Raw genomic sequence first — 14,763 nt, 5'->3', positions numbered from 1 at the left:
TGAACAAATCTGCACAATACTTGATTAAGAAACGGAAGGAGAAATTTAAAAAAAAAAAAAAAAAGATACACTCTGCTGTTCTGAAGGGGCATACTACCTAGTTAGTGGTTAGAATAAAAACTGTATACAATTTAATATAAGACATAAACTCTAGTGAGCAACTAACACATCCTTCCCTGTTGTAACATCAACAGGCTCTGATTGGGAGAGAGAGGGGCATATCACATCCCAGTGCCTCCAGCATCTTCCAATTTAAAGCAATATATTTTAACTGTTCCAAAGTACTCCTTGGCTCCTGAAAGGAGTCCCACTGGCCTCTGTTTGTTAGGAGTCTGCCTGTCCACACACTTGACTTCTCCGCTGTCAGTTGAGGCCTTTTCTTACCAAAACACAATTTGTATATTTTGGTTGTTGTTGTTGTTTTTTTAATTTTTTTTTTTTTTTTAAAAAGTCAACTACAATGCTATATTCCATCAGGATTAATATGCTGAGCAATATTTACATCTCCAAATATCAGGTCACAATCCCTATTATATGTTGAAGTTAGAATGATAAATTATCATATGCTTTGCATATCAGAGCTGGTATCACCTTTCCCATAGGGAATGCTGCCTGAAATTAACATATTCCCAAAGGTAAAATGCATATTCTCTGAAATGCATTTTATTATGACAATGCATGTATTTACTCATAAAAACAATAAACACAGACAATTCTACACTAGCTCTCTATCTGTGGATTTAGGACTTCAGGTTAAAATCAGCCATCCACCCATCCACTTTATATGGGGAGAAGAGTTTTGCTAGTGTTTAGAATAAAATGATTTCTTGGGATTAGAAACAATAATGCTGTTTTTTTATTTTGAAATGGGTTTTGCTTTTTTATGATTGGTTTTAATTCTGGCATTTTATCTTGCCAACTACTATCCTGTTTAAGCAATGCTGTCAGCTAAAAGGAATTTCTGATTAGACTAAAGTGGTCCAGTGATAAGTTACATACACACCCTACTTTGAATAATCCCAGCCAAATTGGAGAAAAATGCTACTACACTATTATTAACTAATGTAATAAAATCTCCCGATTTCATGGTTTACTTTTTGCTTTAATAAACTAAAAGTAAGTTGCTGGTAAATATTTACTTTAACCCATATTTTGATTTTATAATACTGTTTACCAAGGTGGTGATGTAGGCAAAGCTTGGGGTAAGAAAGGCATGCTCTCTACAGGCCTCATTGCTATATTGAGAGGGGCAGCTAACGTCATAGGTGTGGGCAGGTTCATTGGAGATGTGATCGTGACAGGGTGTGCTATATTCACTGGAGCAGTGACAGGGGTGGGAAGGTTGACTGGGGTAGTGAGTGTTAAAGGAGAGGTCATGGATAACGGACTGGTTATAGTTACAGGGTGCCCTATGTTCATTGGGCTGGTTATGTTAACTGCACTTGAAACATTTACTGGACTTCTCATGCTCATTGCAGCTGCCACTGTGACTGGGTTTGACATCGTCCCAGACGACACAGAGGACGTTATATTGAATGGAGTAGTGAGAGTCACAGGTGTCGTAGCAGCCGTGGAGGTTTGGCACAGGTTAGCAGCTTCTAAAATAAGAAGACAAAATGGCCTTTAGACTCCCAAAGCAATGAACAAAATGCACAGTTTCTGAATCAACTTTTTTTAATTAAAAGGACAAACATTTTATGAATGAAAATACAGTTTTCTACCAAGTGGTCATCAGGAAGGGAGGTTCTCTGAACACAGAACTGGGGGGGTGGGGTGCATGAATCTCTTTTCTGATGCTGTACCTCCCACAAGGACTTGGGCAACCTGTTCAGCCTGGTGCTTTTGGTTTCAAGTTTAGATTTATGTACCTACCTCACAGTGATGCTGGGAAGATCAGTTAATTTCTGCAAGGCACTCTGGGGGGCAGAGATAGCAAGCAGGGCTTAGTATTCTCACTACAGCTTCATGCAGGCAGAGCCAACCATCGGCAGGCCAGGAGAAAGACCCTGTTTTACACAGCGCTGGGCCAATGGTCACACAAGAACAAGTAATCAGAAAAATCTTCTGGTAAGGCACACTGTAACTAGCGGAGAGAGTTGTGCGTCCTCATTGCTATGAACTCTAAAGATTCAGAGGTGAAGCTACATTCTGTTAAGGTTTTAAAAATCTGTAAGTAGGACTGGTAAAAAGGCTATTTTAATATCATGTTCATTTCAGTCTTAGAAAAATTGTTTAGTTAAATAAATAATCCTGTTTCCGGTTAGGTTTCCTAACTATGTTAAGACAAAATATCTCTCAATGGGTTTATATTCTCCTTCCCAAACTCCCATTTCTTGTGTTTCTGATGCTGACACAATTTTATGCCTAGTGTCATTTAATTGCCTACACACACACACACACACACACACACACACACACACACACACACATATATATATAAAATCAACCATATCAAGGAGGAATTATTAAGCAAGGAGCCCTTGCAGTGATTTGGGGGACCCTGGTCCTTGTTATCCAGCAATGCCAGGTCATTTCTTAAAATCTGCCTCAGAGGTGACCCCCCACCCCACCCCTCAACAAAATTCAGCACCACCTGCTGGTGTGTCAGAAAACAGCAGTAAGAAGACAGGTGGGTGGGCTAGCTGTGTGTAACCTGGCTGTCAAAACGGAGAAATACATTTGAGACTAAAGATGGAGGTCTGCATACTCCCACACGGAACCTGGGGTCAACATGCAGCCCTTCCTTGATCAATATGATGGAACTCCATACTCTCTGTCAGGAATTCCCAAACCTGGCTGATGATCAAAATCATTTATCTAGGGAGCTTGAAGGAAAAAAAGAAAAAAAAAGGCCTCCCAGGAAATTCAATAGTGAGATTTACATGAATCTTGGAAATCTGGGTTTTTTTTTTTTTTTTTTAATGTTTATTTGAGGGAGAGCGCACACACACACAAGTGTGTGTGCAGGGGAGGGGCAGAGAGAGATGGAGAGAGAGTATCCCAAGCAGGCTCTGCAATGTCAGCACAGAGCCCGACATGGGGCTCAGTTCCACTAACCTCAAGATCGTGACCTGAGCCGAAATCAAGAGTCCAGACACTTAACCCACTGAGCCACCCAGGCGACCCGGATATCTGTATTTTTAAAAAGTTCCCAAGATGGTGATCTGATTGTCACTCAGGTTTGGGAACTTAACATTATCTTATTTAAAAAAGAGACACGTTGATTCAAGTTCAGATTTTCAGGGCAGGAGTCTCCTCTGCCCCCAAATGTGACATTTTACTAACATGAATATAGAAGTTTCTAACATCAGTGGTGGTTTCCAGAGATATTCATGCTACAAATGGGACTACAATAGCATTTTGTTTCATGGAGGTCAGAAGATGAGCTAAACAATCAAGTCTTATTGTGCAAGCAAACTGAAATACAACACCAAATGGAAGATTGCAGAAAGAAAGAGAAAACCAACTCACTTTTGAGGTGATGGTAGCACTGCTAAGGATATTCTTGTTTATACCAAAGAGGGAGCTTTCACCCTCACATGCGCCACCTTCCCAACCCTGCACATTTTCCTTTCAGTCTGACATCATCCTTTTCCAGGACTTCAACAATTTTACTCTCAACTCCTTTAAGTAAAACATCCTCCGTAACATGCTTTCTTTCACTCACTGGGCAATTGTCATGGCACGTATACATTCCCCCCACCCCCCCAACCCCTTCTCCTAACCATATAGCATTTTATGAGAACAATGACAAATTTTCATTTTCAAGAGAGGAGCAAGCGGCAGCTGAGGAAGGGTGGAAAGCCTGTCTGGCTGCGATGCCAGTACATCATGTATGAGAAAGGAGGCTATTCCTTTTATCTTTATCCAAGTACAGGGTGTTTAGAAGGGATCTGTGCAAGGCAACAGCCGTACTACATGAAAGCGAAAGAGGGAAAAAAACCACACAGCAAAGGATTACAAGAAGCCTACATCCAGGGGATTCCTTATGAATTTAAAATAAAACAGGAATAAGACATGGTAGGGGTCAGGAAGGAAAGAAGGAATTTCGGGAATCTCTCCCGTGGCTGATGGTACATAGACAAAAAGATTGATTTGAAATGGCTGCACAACAGTCTAGAAGCCAAAAGCTATAGGTATGAAGTTAAAAAGCTATGTTGAAAAGTGATGCTCTGATTCTTTAGAAGATACATGAAAGGAAAGGGAACCATTCTCAATTTTAGTAACAACTAAAGTTCCTGACAACTTGGTACATATATGTTAAGCTAATGCCAGCCCCAGTGACAGACTGAATGAGATTAAGGATAAGACCAAGAGAAAAGATTATCAGCACTATAAAGTCGGAAACACGTAATGAATAATACAATACAGAAAGAACACTACAAAGCAGAAAATTGCAAAGCTTTAAGAAAATAAACTACAGAACGAAAACACTTCAGCCACACTTTGAGCACTGACTGCCTCATCTTACCTTTCTTTCTTGCTTTGACAGCTTCTTCCCACAGTCTCAGTGTCTCCACCTGCTTCCCTGGCCAGCTCGTCACATGTTGCTGCTGCTGCTGCTGTTGCTGCTGCTGCTGCTGCTTCTGGTTGCTGGTCTCTTCACTCATGCATGCTACTCCAAAGATAAACCAGAAACGCTACATTTACCTTGAAAAAGTGCAGCCATTTTTTTCAAAACCCCAAACTTGGATACTTAGACTCCTCATGCTTCTCTGACCTTTATCATTGGACTTGATAGTTTTTACTACAGAGCATCTTCTTTTGCTGCTTCTGTCTATATTGGTCAAAATAGATAAATTAAGAAAAGAATCTAGAAAACTAGGGAAAATCAATATAAAAGGAAAAAAGAATTCTTTGCTATATTGAAAAGCAAGTGTCTTTTGGAAGGGAACTTTGTTAACATTAGAATGGACAAATTCACACTCACCAAAATATCTAATATAGTTGGTCACTTGACCACAACAAATATACACTAGGAGTAAGTTTTTGTAAAGTTAACAAAGTGTGACATGCTAGATAATAAACCCAATGTACTTACAAAGAAGGAAAATGGATGAGATTAAAACACAATAAACGTTCTTTCCCACTCACTTTTGGCCACCTATTCTGAGAACTTAATGTTTCTGCTGCACAAAGTACATATATAATAGGATACGGAATGAGAAATATACTTCCTCCTGGTGGTTAGGGCAATCTCAAAGAAAAAGCCTGGGTAGATGCAAGTATCAAGTTTTATCCACAAGTCCCTGAAAGAGTCCATTTTCAATTCTGAATTTAAGGTGGGCAAAGCACTTACACCTCCAAATGGATAGGATATCCTATCTCTACAGATCTGGGTCTGAAAAGCAAACTTAATAACACTCCTTTCATCTTTAAGGTTATTAAGGGCATGTTATTAACTCAATCAGTAGTTAGGAGACATTGATGCTTGAGAATCTTCCTAACACTGAATAAAAACAATCAAAATTGCCCAGCATAAGATGCAACTTCCTAGTGTGGCTTCTGCTGCCGCAATTCTAAAACACTAGAGCCTTTTAGTCAAACTCCATAGAAGAAGGAACGCATTGAAAAACAGCTACGGGAAAATTATGCTTTTCTAACTTGGGTGTCGTTAGTAGACAAGCACAGGACTGAAAGCAAAATTATTGGAGGGCTTGTCAGTGCTGTCTGTATACACACAGGTGAGGTCTGTTTCTAACATCAGTATCTACTCTCCATTGATGTGTGTTTACGCGCTTTGGTGATGGGAGGAAACATGTAAGATGAACGTGAATGTACTGACAGCACAGTGAAAATACCTTCAATACATTATCAAAACACTCAGATTTCGCCAATCTCAAATGTGACAGAAATATAATTTGAAGTGTCACCTACTTTTACTGATGCCTTGTTTACATGTATTACAGTTGATACTTTGGCTCTGCCCATGTGTCTTTAAGTGGCTGGTGATGTACGCTGCACTCAGAAGCTTCCCACAGATGTTACACGATACCTTGCCTTCGTGGCGCACCATGTGTGTCCGCAGTCTGTCTTTGGTGGCAAAGGCAGCAGTGCACGTCTGCATGAGGGAGGAAAACTTTTTTTAAATATAGACTATCCTGTTCTACTCATTTTAAAGTACGTTATATTCTAGGCATTACCCTATCCATGTCCGCAAGCAGACTGAGTTGAATCTGAACTGCATGTGTTACCTAGAATCGCCATCATGACAAAACACTCGATGAATTTTAGACCCTTACGTTTTGAGGGAAGAAAAAATATCAACACAGAGTAAGTACTGAAAAGATGTGAGCCGTAGAGTCAGTTAAACCTGGATTTAAATCCAGCTCCTTGATTCACGACAAGGTAACACTGAGCAAATTAGTTAACCTATCTGAATGTGTTTCTTCATCTGTAAAATGAAGGTAAATAATACCTACCTCACAAATTTATTGGTGGGATTAAGAGACTGGCCCGAGGCCTCGCACATAGCAGGCACTCATTCAAATGACACTAGCTTCCTTCCTCGAATTGGATTTTTCTTACAGTTCAAATCATTTACTTAATAAAGTCCGTCATTAACACATTTAACTGAAAGGAGCACAAAAAGACTTCCAACAACAAACTAAAATTACTGAGGTCTAAAAAAGTCATTTGATTTAGCAAGATTCCTAACCTTTTCATTATCACAACTTATGTGAAATAAAATCAACAGATTTTCAAACAACTAGAAAATACCCCAATTTGGCAGACAAACATCCAGTAAGTGATAACATTTGGGAGAAAATTCCTAGTTTTCTTCTATTACAGTTAAAACAACCTCAATCATCAACCCAGCAAATAATTTAAAGCATTTCATTCATTTATTTCATTCATTTCAAACACATAATGACCTTTGCCAGACTATAAATTTTGTTCTTATAACAATAAATACTGTTGCCTAAGGAAAGGGAAATGTAGCTTAACAAAAACAACACATTTACATTTTTAAATGCTCTTGCCTCACAGAAATAGAAGCTGTCATTTATCTCGTATAAAACCAGAATTCAAATGGACCACATTTACTCAAGTCAGTGATTTTAAGACTATTCAAGAACGGTGAGATTTGATTGGCTCAGACCTTTTGGATAATGTGCATTAAGTGCTACACTAAGGATAAGTCATTTTAACTCTTACTTGGCATTTGAAGGGTCTTTCTGTTGAATGGACATGTTTTACGTGACAGCTTAAGTGGTCAGGCCTGTGAAAGAGAGAGTTTCAACAGAAGATGTAATGGAACACACATTGAGAAATGCTACTCACTGTGATGTTTACATGCTTGGCAGCTTTGGGTGGGGGGCATTTTAAAGAAAGCTAGCCAAATTACCAACTCCCCCTCCCCCCAGCGCAAGCCTCCTTACCTCTCTTACCACAAACAAAAGTCTTAGTCCTTTACCTGTTAATTTTTCTCTCCTAGTCAACATCAAATCATGTTAGGTCTTGGTTCTTTAAATTATAAAATACCCAAAGTTTTAGTCCTAACACTTGCCAGAGACAGCTACTACTCTATTAATTTTAAAAGCCTTGAAAATGAAAATTAGTGAAATGTTAGTAACCACAGATAAATGGAAAAACGTCCTCCTACAACTTTTACTAAGAGTATCCAAGGTCATCCCAACTTCCAGGAAATAAGTTTCTTTGATTTGCACAGTGAACCTCATATCTAGTCACCCGGCTGAATTGGAAACTGGTGGCTTTGCAGTGACCAGAATTACTGATGTGCCAAATGAAGACCCCAGTCCACCAAGGCACTTCTCAGCTGAAATATTAAGCTAATCACTGTGTCATCACTTGCCAACCACACCACACTGAAATGAGACCTGGAGGTGCAATACTTTATCTATCACCAATCTCCTCTAATAACACAGGCCTGCCCACAGCTATTCTCACATAAACCTTCCAGATCGCAAAGAGACAAAACTGAAGTTCACTGATACCATAATGAAAGCAAAGCAAAGCAAAATGCAGTACCTCGAGAAGCCTTTCCCACAAACACTGCAAGTATAGGGTTTGGTGATGCCTCCTTCGTGAGACCTCACATGGTAAGTCATCCGGTCCTTCCTCTTGAAGCGCTGATTACAAACAGGACACTCGAAGGGCTTTTCGTCCGAATGGGAGAGCTTGTGCCGGTTGAGGTGGTACACGTCTCGGAAGGCCTTCCCACACATCTCGCAGGCATGGTTCTTCTTGACAGGCTTACTGGGTTTCTTGACAGACTGGGTCACGGGCATAGCTGTGGTGCTGGCACTGCTGCTGGGGTTGGTGCCCGAGGAAGATGTAGTGACTGTTGATAAGATGCCAGCAATGGTTGAGACCAACGAAGTTCTGCTGCTGTCCCCAGCGATGGTGGAGATGAGGGGAACCACCGTAGTGGGAGTTTTCTTTGACCGGGACACCAACTTGATCCCTGTGTGGCAGGACTCGTGGCGCCTCAGGTGATAGCTGTCCCTGAAAGCTTTACTGCAGTAAGTGCACACAAATGAAGTTTTGGGTTTTTCTTTTTTAATCCCAATGGCATCCTTTAATGTTTCTGGTGCTGCTTGAGGTTTCTGAGTTATTGGTATTGGAAGCAATGGTTTCTGATCAGGGGGTTCCACAGCAGAGCTCAGGAGGGGCAGCAAGCTGTTCTGTGCTGCCTGCTGTTGGTGATGGGAGGCTTCATGGGCCTAAAACCAAACATTTACACTTCAGAAACTCAGCCTCTCACAATGGCCTTCAAAATTCAACATGTCCCACAGACAACAGAGACCGGAAGAAACAATCAAAGAGCCTGTAAGCTACTCCCTGCAGCAGTGATCCAGCAACCACCTAGAGACCCTTAGAGCTTCCAGTACAAAGCATTAAAATCACTGTGCAGACACAAAACTTTTACGACTAAGTTGCTGACAGTGATCTTGCTTTCAAACAGCTGACTACACACTACCCTGGTGCATAAGGGACATACCAGTGGATGGAATCAGTTTGCATTAGTCAGTGCTGAAACCAAGTTTAAATAACTTGTCCAAAAAAAAAAAAAAAAAGTCACACTCCAGACTAAGTATCTGCGAGTACCTTACTGCAGTAACACACACACAGTACACATTCATATACATACACATGTATACACATAATCATCTATTTGTCTATTTTACCTAGGAAAAGAAAGGCACTGTCTCTCCCTTTCCATCAGAAAACTTAGTGCTGGAGGAAGGAGGCTGTTGCTAAGTGATAACAGGAATCTAGCTCTCTGAATACATACGCGGTTTGGTAAGTTTCCTTTTAAAGTTTTTACTTTACTTTATTACTAAAAGATTGACTGAAATTAAACCTGCTATTAATCAGCCTGGAAGGCATGTGTGAAGGTAGCCCACAGCAAAACACCTGTCAGTTGTTTCCCAGTTCATTTACTCTTACGCTGGAAATCTGCATCCTTTAACAACACTAGTTGTTCAAACCTGAAACTCTCAAAGACAGACTAGCAAGAGAACACAAACCGTAAATAATTAAAATTCCTTTCATTTTCATCTTCTTCCAGCACGTGGATGTTTCGTTAAAGTATTAGACATTTGCTGTTATAATGTGCTTCTCCACTCCAGAACTGGACGCTGTCTAGAAATTTTCTTTAGCTGCACTGAAACCAAAATTTCGTCGTGGATCATGTTCTTGGTATTTATGAGTAGTTACTCTCTTGGTTTTGCTTCTTTTAAAATTCTCCATACTGATAAACAATTAGGAAATGATGGGGAAAATTCCTGAAATAGTTCTTCCTGATACGTTGTACTTTTTACCACCATTATTTTTGCAACTTTTGATAGTGGGCTCAAGCCCCTATGCTTGAGTTTTGTAATCCTAAAAGGATACATGCATTCGAAGGCAAGAGTTCCAAATATTTTAAGCATACAACATCCTAGGAGGGCCCATCCCATCATCTTAGACACCCTAGCCACTTATTTACCCTTCTCACTCTATAATCACAAATCCTACAGTTAACTTGATTAAGAAGAAAATAACAAGGAGACAGACACACATGCTCAGAGCTTCTCCCCTGATGGATAAGAGTGTCTATCTCACATAGCTGTAATATTTACGTGATGGCAGCACAGCAGCTAAGCCTGGAACGAGTCTCCCCAAATCATTAGGAAGTGTGGTATCCACAGCTACCAGTTTCAATTTAATAATTTTGGTTGAATCACCCTTTCAGTCCTGGAAATACAGAAATTGTGTGCTTACTTATGAGTATCTTTCTGGACTCAGGGATCATACTGAATTACAGTCCACTTTTAATTTAATTTATGGAGCTACTGTAAATGTCAATGTCTGCCCAGGAGACATTAGTAGAAACTTTACAGAATTTGGATGCAAATCTTACCCCCTTTCCAACCTGTATACCCAAGTTTCCATACAGTATACAAACAGTTAATAGCTGAAGATAGCTCACGATATACAATTTCAAAGGCTAACAGATCAGATAATAGGGAATGCAAATCTTCTGGCCAAAGTTCAGACTTACAGTGTTTAGAGGCATTTTTCAATTCTGAACAACCATTAGTTCGATGGAGTACTAAAAGCACTTACTGCCATTTTACCAATTCAGATGTCTGTCGCAACATAAAGTATTTTTACAGCAATGCTGAAGCTCACTCTCACACGAGGGTCACACCAGGTCCCTGCTTCTTGGGTGAAATGCTGTAGAATGCCTCGACCACTATGGGAATCACTCTCTGAGGATTCCTAGGATCCCCATACTTCTACATGAAGCCTTCTAAGAGGGGAACTGGATTTCCCCAACTTGTTCACTGAGGGAGAGACAGAGTAAAATAACCACCATGGCCTGCCTTCAGTTAAGTGATTTAAAAAAAAAAAAATTCTGGGTAGACTTTTATTTGACTAGTATCATCAGACCAAAGCTTTCATTTTATCTCCCATCTCTTTCAACTTGAAGGCTTTTTTAACCCTGCCCAAGCTTTCCTTTTTCTGGGGTTGGCAAAAAACAAAACAGAAATGTTATTTCATCACCCAGGGTGGTAGGATATAGCACCATGAAATCTCCAGTGCCAGAGGGCAAAAGATTTTGTACTGAAACAAATTAGCATCAGTGAGTCATATCTTGAATGTCCTGTTAGGAGAATCATCCATCAAACATCTTAACAGCTATGGCTTTCACTTTCCACCAGGTTATCTGGAAAGCAAGCAGGTATTAAACTGTTTTAAAATATAAATTCCACAGTATGCTCTAGGAAACAAACGAGAGAGTTTAACTCTCCCATTTCCCCAGGGAAAATTACTTAAAACTGAAACTGAATAAGTCTATTCATACCTTTCTATAGAAAAGACTGAAATATTCTCTGAACCCATTCCACTGTCTTTGGCTCTAAATTATTTTTCCAACAATTTTCACTGCACACATTGCCAAGCCCAGGATCAAATATTAGCTTTCACACTTCTCCATCAGGTGGAGAAAAAGATTTTAATTGCTGAAAAAAAAATTCAATAATATAAAGTCTAATTAACAAGTTGATCAATAAATGATTGGTATTTGTCTTATCCAGGAAAAGAATAAAAGTATTCCAAAAAAATGTTCAACTAGCTTTCCAAAAATTAGTTATAGGTTTTTCCTTTACATAAAGAACTCTCCTTTTTTTCAATCACTATTAAGTTTACATACAGCAGATTTAATATGGTAAATCTAAAGCATTCTTCAAATGAAAATCACTTAGGTGGCCCATTAATCCCATGTTTTAAAAAGACCATTTGAAAGCGTTTTCTAGAGAGGGCATTTGCCACCTTTACACCAATCTGGATGCCAGGTAGTTATACATCATATCTTCCCCAATGCATTTTTTAGGTAGACTTAAAGCATGATAAAACAATACTAGATCAGAATGAGAAAAGAAGTTTGACAAATTTTGTGTATCTTCAATTTTAAGAAGCCCGAATATATTTCAATAACTACTTAAAAATCAAATTTACTCACATTTGAAAGAAACTATATTTGAAAACAATATACCAGCTCTACACAATAGGTAATGTCTGAATTATCCAATTCCCTATATTATCTCCACTGGGATGGGTCCAGTGGCTGGGAGGATTTTTTGAGAATTCTGCATCCATTCCTGGTTGGTTTCAAAGGTCTCCAGCGCCCAAGCAAGGCGTTTGGGATTTCACAAAGTTATTCAAAGAAGGAAAATAACCCAGAGAGGCGGGAAGAACGCATTTAAAGTGACAAGCTTCTTAACCTCCTCCGGTTCCGAAGTTTTCCCGTGAGCTCATCACTACTGCCCACTAAGTGATTCGTTTGCAAATAGAAATGAGGCAGGGAAAAAATAAGTTCCAGCCTAGGTCTTCCCAACAGGGGTCCCCCACCTAAAACAGGCGGGCAAGAGGAGTGCCAACGTATCGGCTACAGTCACTTTTAAGTTTCTTGCAGAAAGTGTAGACCAACACCCCAACGAATGACTCATCTGGGGGCTTTGTAAGCGGACTTTGTTTGCTGTCTCCACTTTCCGTCTCCCCCACTTGGTAGGAGGAAACGTTCGAGGTGGGACGAGAGGGAAAAGCGCTCCGGGAGAAGGTCGGGCCTCCTGGAGTCCCGGCCCCCACCGCTCCCCCCGCCCCGGCCCGGCTGGGGGATTCCCCGGGCTGAATGGGACGGCGGGAGAGCTGGACAGAGGGAGAGGGTGTCAGCTGCCAAGGTTCGGCAAAGGCTTGCGAGAGAAAAAATGTAATCCAGTGAAAAAGTTTGGGGAGGGGAGACTCACTCAGAACACCCCCCAACAGGGTAAACACGGGGGGGGGGGCGGGAAGGGGGAGTGGCGGGGAACCCAGGGATACCCGCTATTCGCGGGGATGGGGGGGGTCAGAAAGTCAACACACACACAAAAAGAGGAGAGGGAGGTTAAACGGCAGGAGAGCGAAAGATGGATGAAGTGTGTGTGTGTGGGGGGGTGTCTCAGAGTAGGACCTGGGGACCCCCCCTCACCCCACGGTGCGGGCCCGGGCCGAGCGCGCGGTGGCCAAGCGGCCCGCGCTATCCAGCGGCCCGGCGCCCTCCTTTCTCTGGGCCGCGGGTGGTGACAGCGACCGGCCTCCTCCCTTCCCCTTCAGGGCGGGAGGGAAGGGTGTGTGCGTGTGCGTGAGTGTGTTAGGGGGGGCCCGGGGTTCACCCCGAGGCCTGCTCTCTCCCCCGCACCCCGTGAGGCCGCCTCCTTTCACCTCAGCAGCCCCGCTCCGCCGGGGCGGGCGGGCGGAAAAACAAAGGGGGATTAAGGCCGGGCCGGAGAGCGGAGCCGGGAGGGAGGGGAGGAGGAGCGCCCGCCCGCCCGCCAGCCCGGGGCCCGGCCCCCCTGTCCCCCCCGTGCCCCCCCCGGGGGGGCCCCCAGTACCTGGAACAGGAACGCGGTCCAGTTGGCCTCCATGGCTGCGGCGGCCGACCCCCCTCCTCCCCACTCCCCCCGCTCGGGGAGCCTCCTCAGCCGGAGGAGGCGACAACAAAGCGGCGGCGGCGGCGGCGGCGGCAGCGGCAGCGGCGGCTCCTCAACATGGCAGCGCCGAGCGCGGCCACTTCCGGTAACCTCCGGGACGCACCACCGCCGCGGCGAGCGCGGGCGGGGGGGGAGCCCCGACCCGGCCGCCGCCGCCCCCAGCCGCCCGGACCCCTTCTGGGCGTCCCCGCCGCAGACTCGCCGCCTCGGAGCTCAGCCAGCGCCCGCCGGCGGTGGGGTCAGGGCCTCCGCGGGGGGGCTGGGGTGGGGCCGGGGGCGGGGATGGGGCGCGGCGTCCCCCCCCGCGGGGGTGTGTGGTGCTGCGGTCCGCGGCTCAGGCAGCCGGAGCAGGGGGAGCGCAGGAGAGAAGATGGAGGACGCCAGGGTCTGGCGCGGACTCGCTGGGCACTGCGGCGCCGTCTCCTGGGACTCCAACGCGGTGCCCAGCAGCGTCGCGTCCCTGTCAGACCCTCGGCGGCAGGCGCAGGCCACGGCGGTCACCTGGCTCTTCAGTCCCGTATGCGCCGCGCTACCGTGCCTCCAAATTGGGGGAAGCCCCCAGGACTTGGAGTGTCTCTCCCGTCTGGTATTTCATCCCCAGCCAGCTAACCCCTCCGCACTCCTGCTTACGATGTGCATCTACCTCGGAGCGGCCCTCCAGCTCTAGCAAGGAATCCCACTGGGGTGCAGCCTCAGATCCTCCCAGCTGAGGGAAACACTTCCCACGCGTAGAGATGTCATTACTGGCTTATTCTTGGGCGAAGGGCTGAGCTTTCCCATCTTCCCCTTAACGCCAGAGAGGATAGGAAATTTTGCCCGAACATCCCCCTCTCCCGCCAAAAAAATAAAAACAAGTGAGAAAGTATAGATAGGAAATTATTTTTGTCTTTTAGTACAGTCTTTCTCGCCCCACAGAACAAAAATCGAACTTGTGGTTGGACGGCGTCAGATGTCACTGAGGTGACCCCAGCCTCTGTTTGCAGTTCCAAGTCTTCCATGTAGGCGTCACTGCTACTGGAACTTTGTAGGATGATGTCCTGAACGTTTGCTATCCTCTCCTCAGAGAGGTAGCTACTGGGAATATCAGAGACAAGCTATTATTAAACAAATGCCTCCAGTCCAAGAAGTCTCCTGTGGCGGGCAGTGAGGGGGCAGGCTGTATTGGTGATATTTTTATAAACTCTGGCTTAAAAAAATTCCTCAGATGGTCACATTATTTCAGGACTTCAACATCTTTTCATAACCAACGGTCTCTAATCTCATACACTCCATTTATTCCTCT

The 14,763-nt window shown here is 43.5% G+C and overlaps 1 protein-coding gene across 2 annotated transcripts; it reads right to left on the bottom strand.

Annotated features, from left to right (window-relative positions):
• Window positions 1-407: 407 nt before the first annotated feature.
• On the bottom strand, window positions 408-13,736 carry VEZF1 (vascular endothelial zinc finger 1). 2 transcript variants are annotated; one of them, XM_045488263.1, is made up of 6 exons: window positions 13,383-13,736; window positions 7,993-8,687; window positions 7,159-7,222; window positions 5,878-6,061; window positions 4,472-4,615; window positions 408-1,598 (listed from the first exon to the last, which is right to left on the bottom strand). In XM_045488263.1, exons 1-6 carry the CDS (start codon window positions 13,413-13,415, stop codon window positions 1,171-1,173), a joined length of 1,548 nt encoding a protein of 515 aa, XP_045344219.1. In that variant the 5' UTR covers window positions 13,416-13,736; the 3' UTR covers window positions 408-1,170. The 2 variants fall into 2 exon arrangements, with proteins under 2 accessions (XP_045344219.1, XP_045344218.1); XM_045488262.1 differs by having other exon boundaries at window positions 5,878-6,079; window positions 13,383-13,656.
• Between the last annotated feature and the right edge of the window lie 1,027 nt (window positions 13,737-14,763).

Source organism: Leopardus geoffroyi, chromosome E1 (genome assembly GCF_018350155.1).
Source record: "Leopardus geoffroyi isolate Oge1 chromosome E1, O.geoffroyi_Oge1_pat1.0, whole genome shotgun sequence".
Taxonomy (NCBI): Eukaryota; Metazoa; Chordata; class Mammalia; order Carnivora; family Felidae; genus Leopardus; species Leopardus geoffroyi.
Note: the sequence above shows the minus strand (reverse complement) of the source record. Positions and strands in the feature narration are given on the sequence as shown.

Excerpts from the sequence above, each read along its gene's own strand:
- VEZF1 (XM_045488262.1), bottom strand. The coding sequence starts at position 13,415 with ATGGAGGCCAACTGGACCGCGTTCCTGTTCCAG. Across the intron at positions 8,688-13,382 it reads GGACCGCGTTCCTGTTCCAG|GCCCATGAAGCCTCCCATCA; the intron begins GTACTGGGGGCC and ends GTTTGGTTTTAG. Across the intron at positions 6,080-7,158 it reads AAAGACCCTTCAAATGCCAA|TTTTCCTCCCTCATGCAGAC; the intron begins GTAAGAGTTAAA and ends ATTTAAAAAAAG.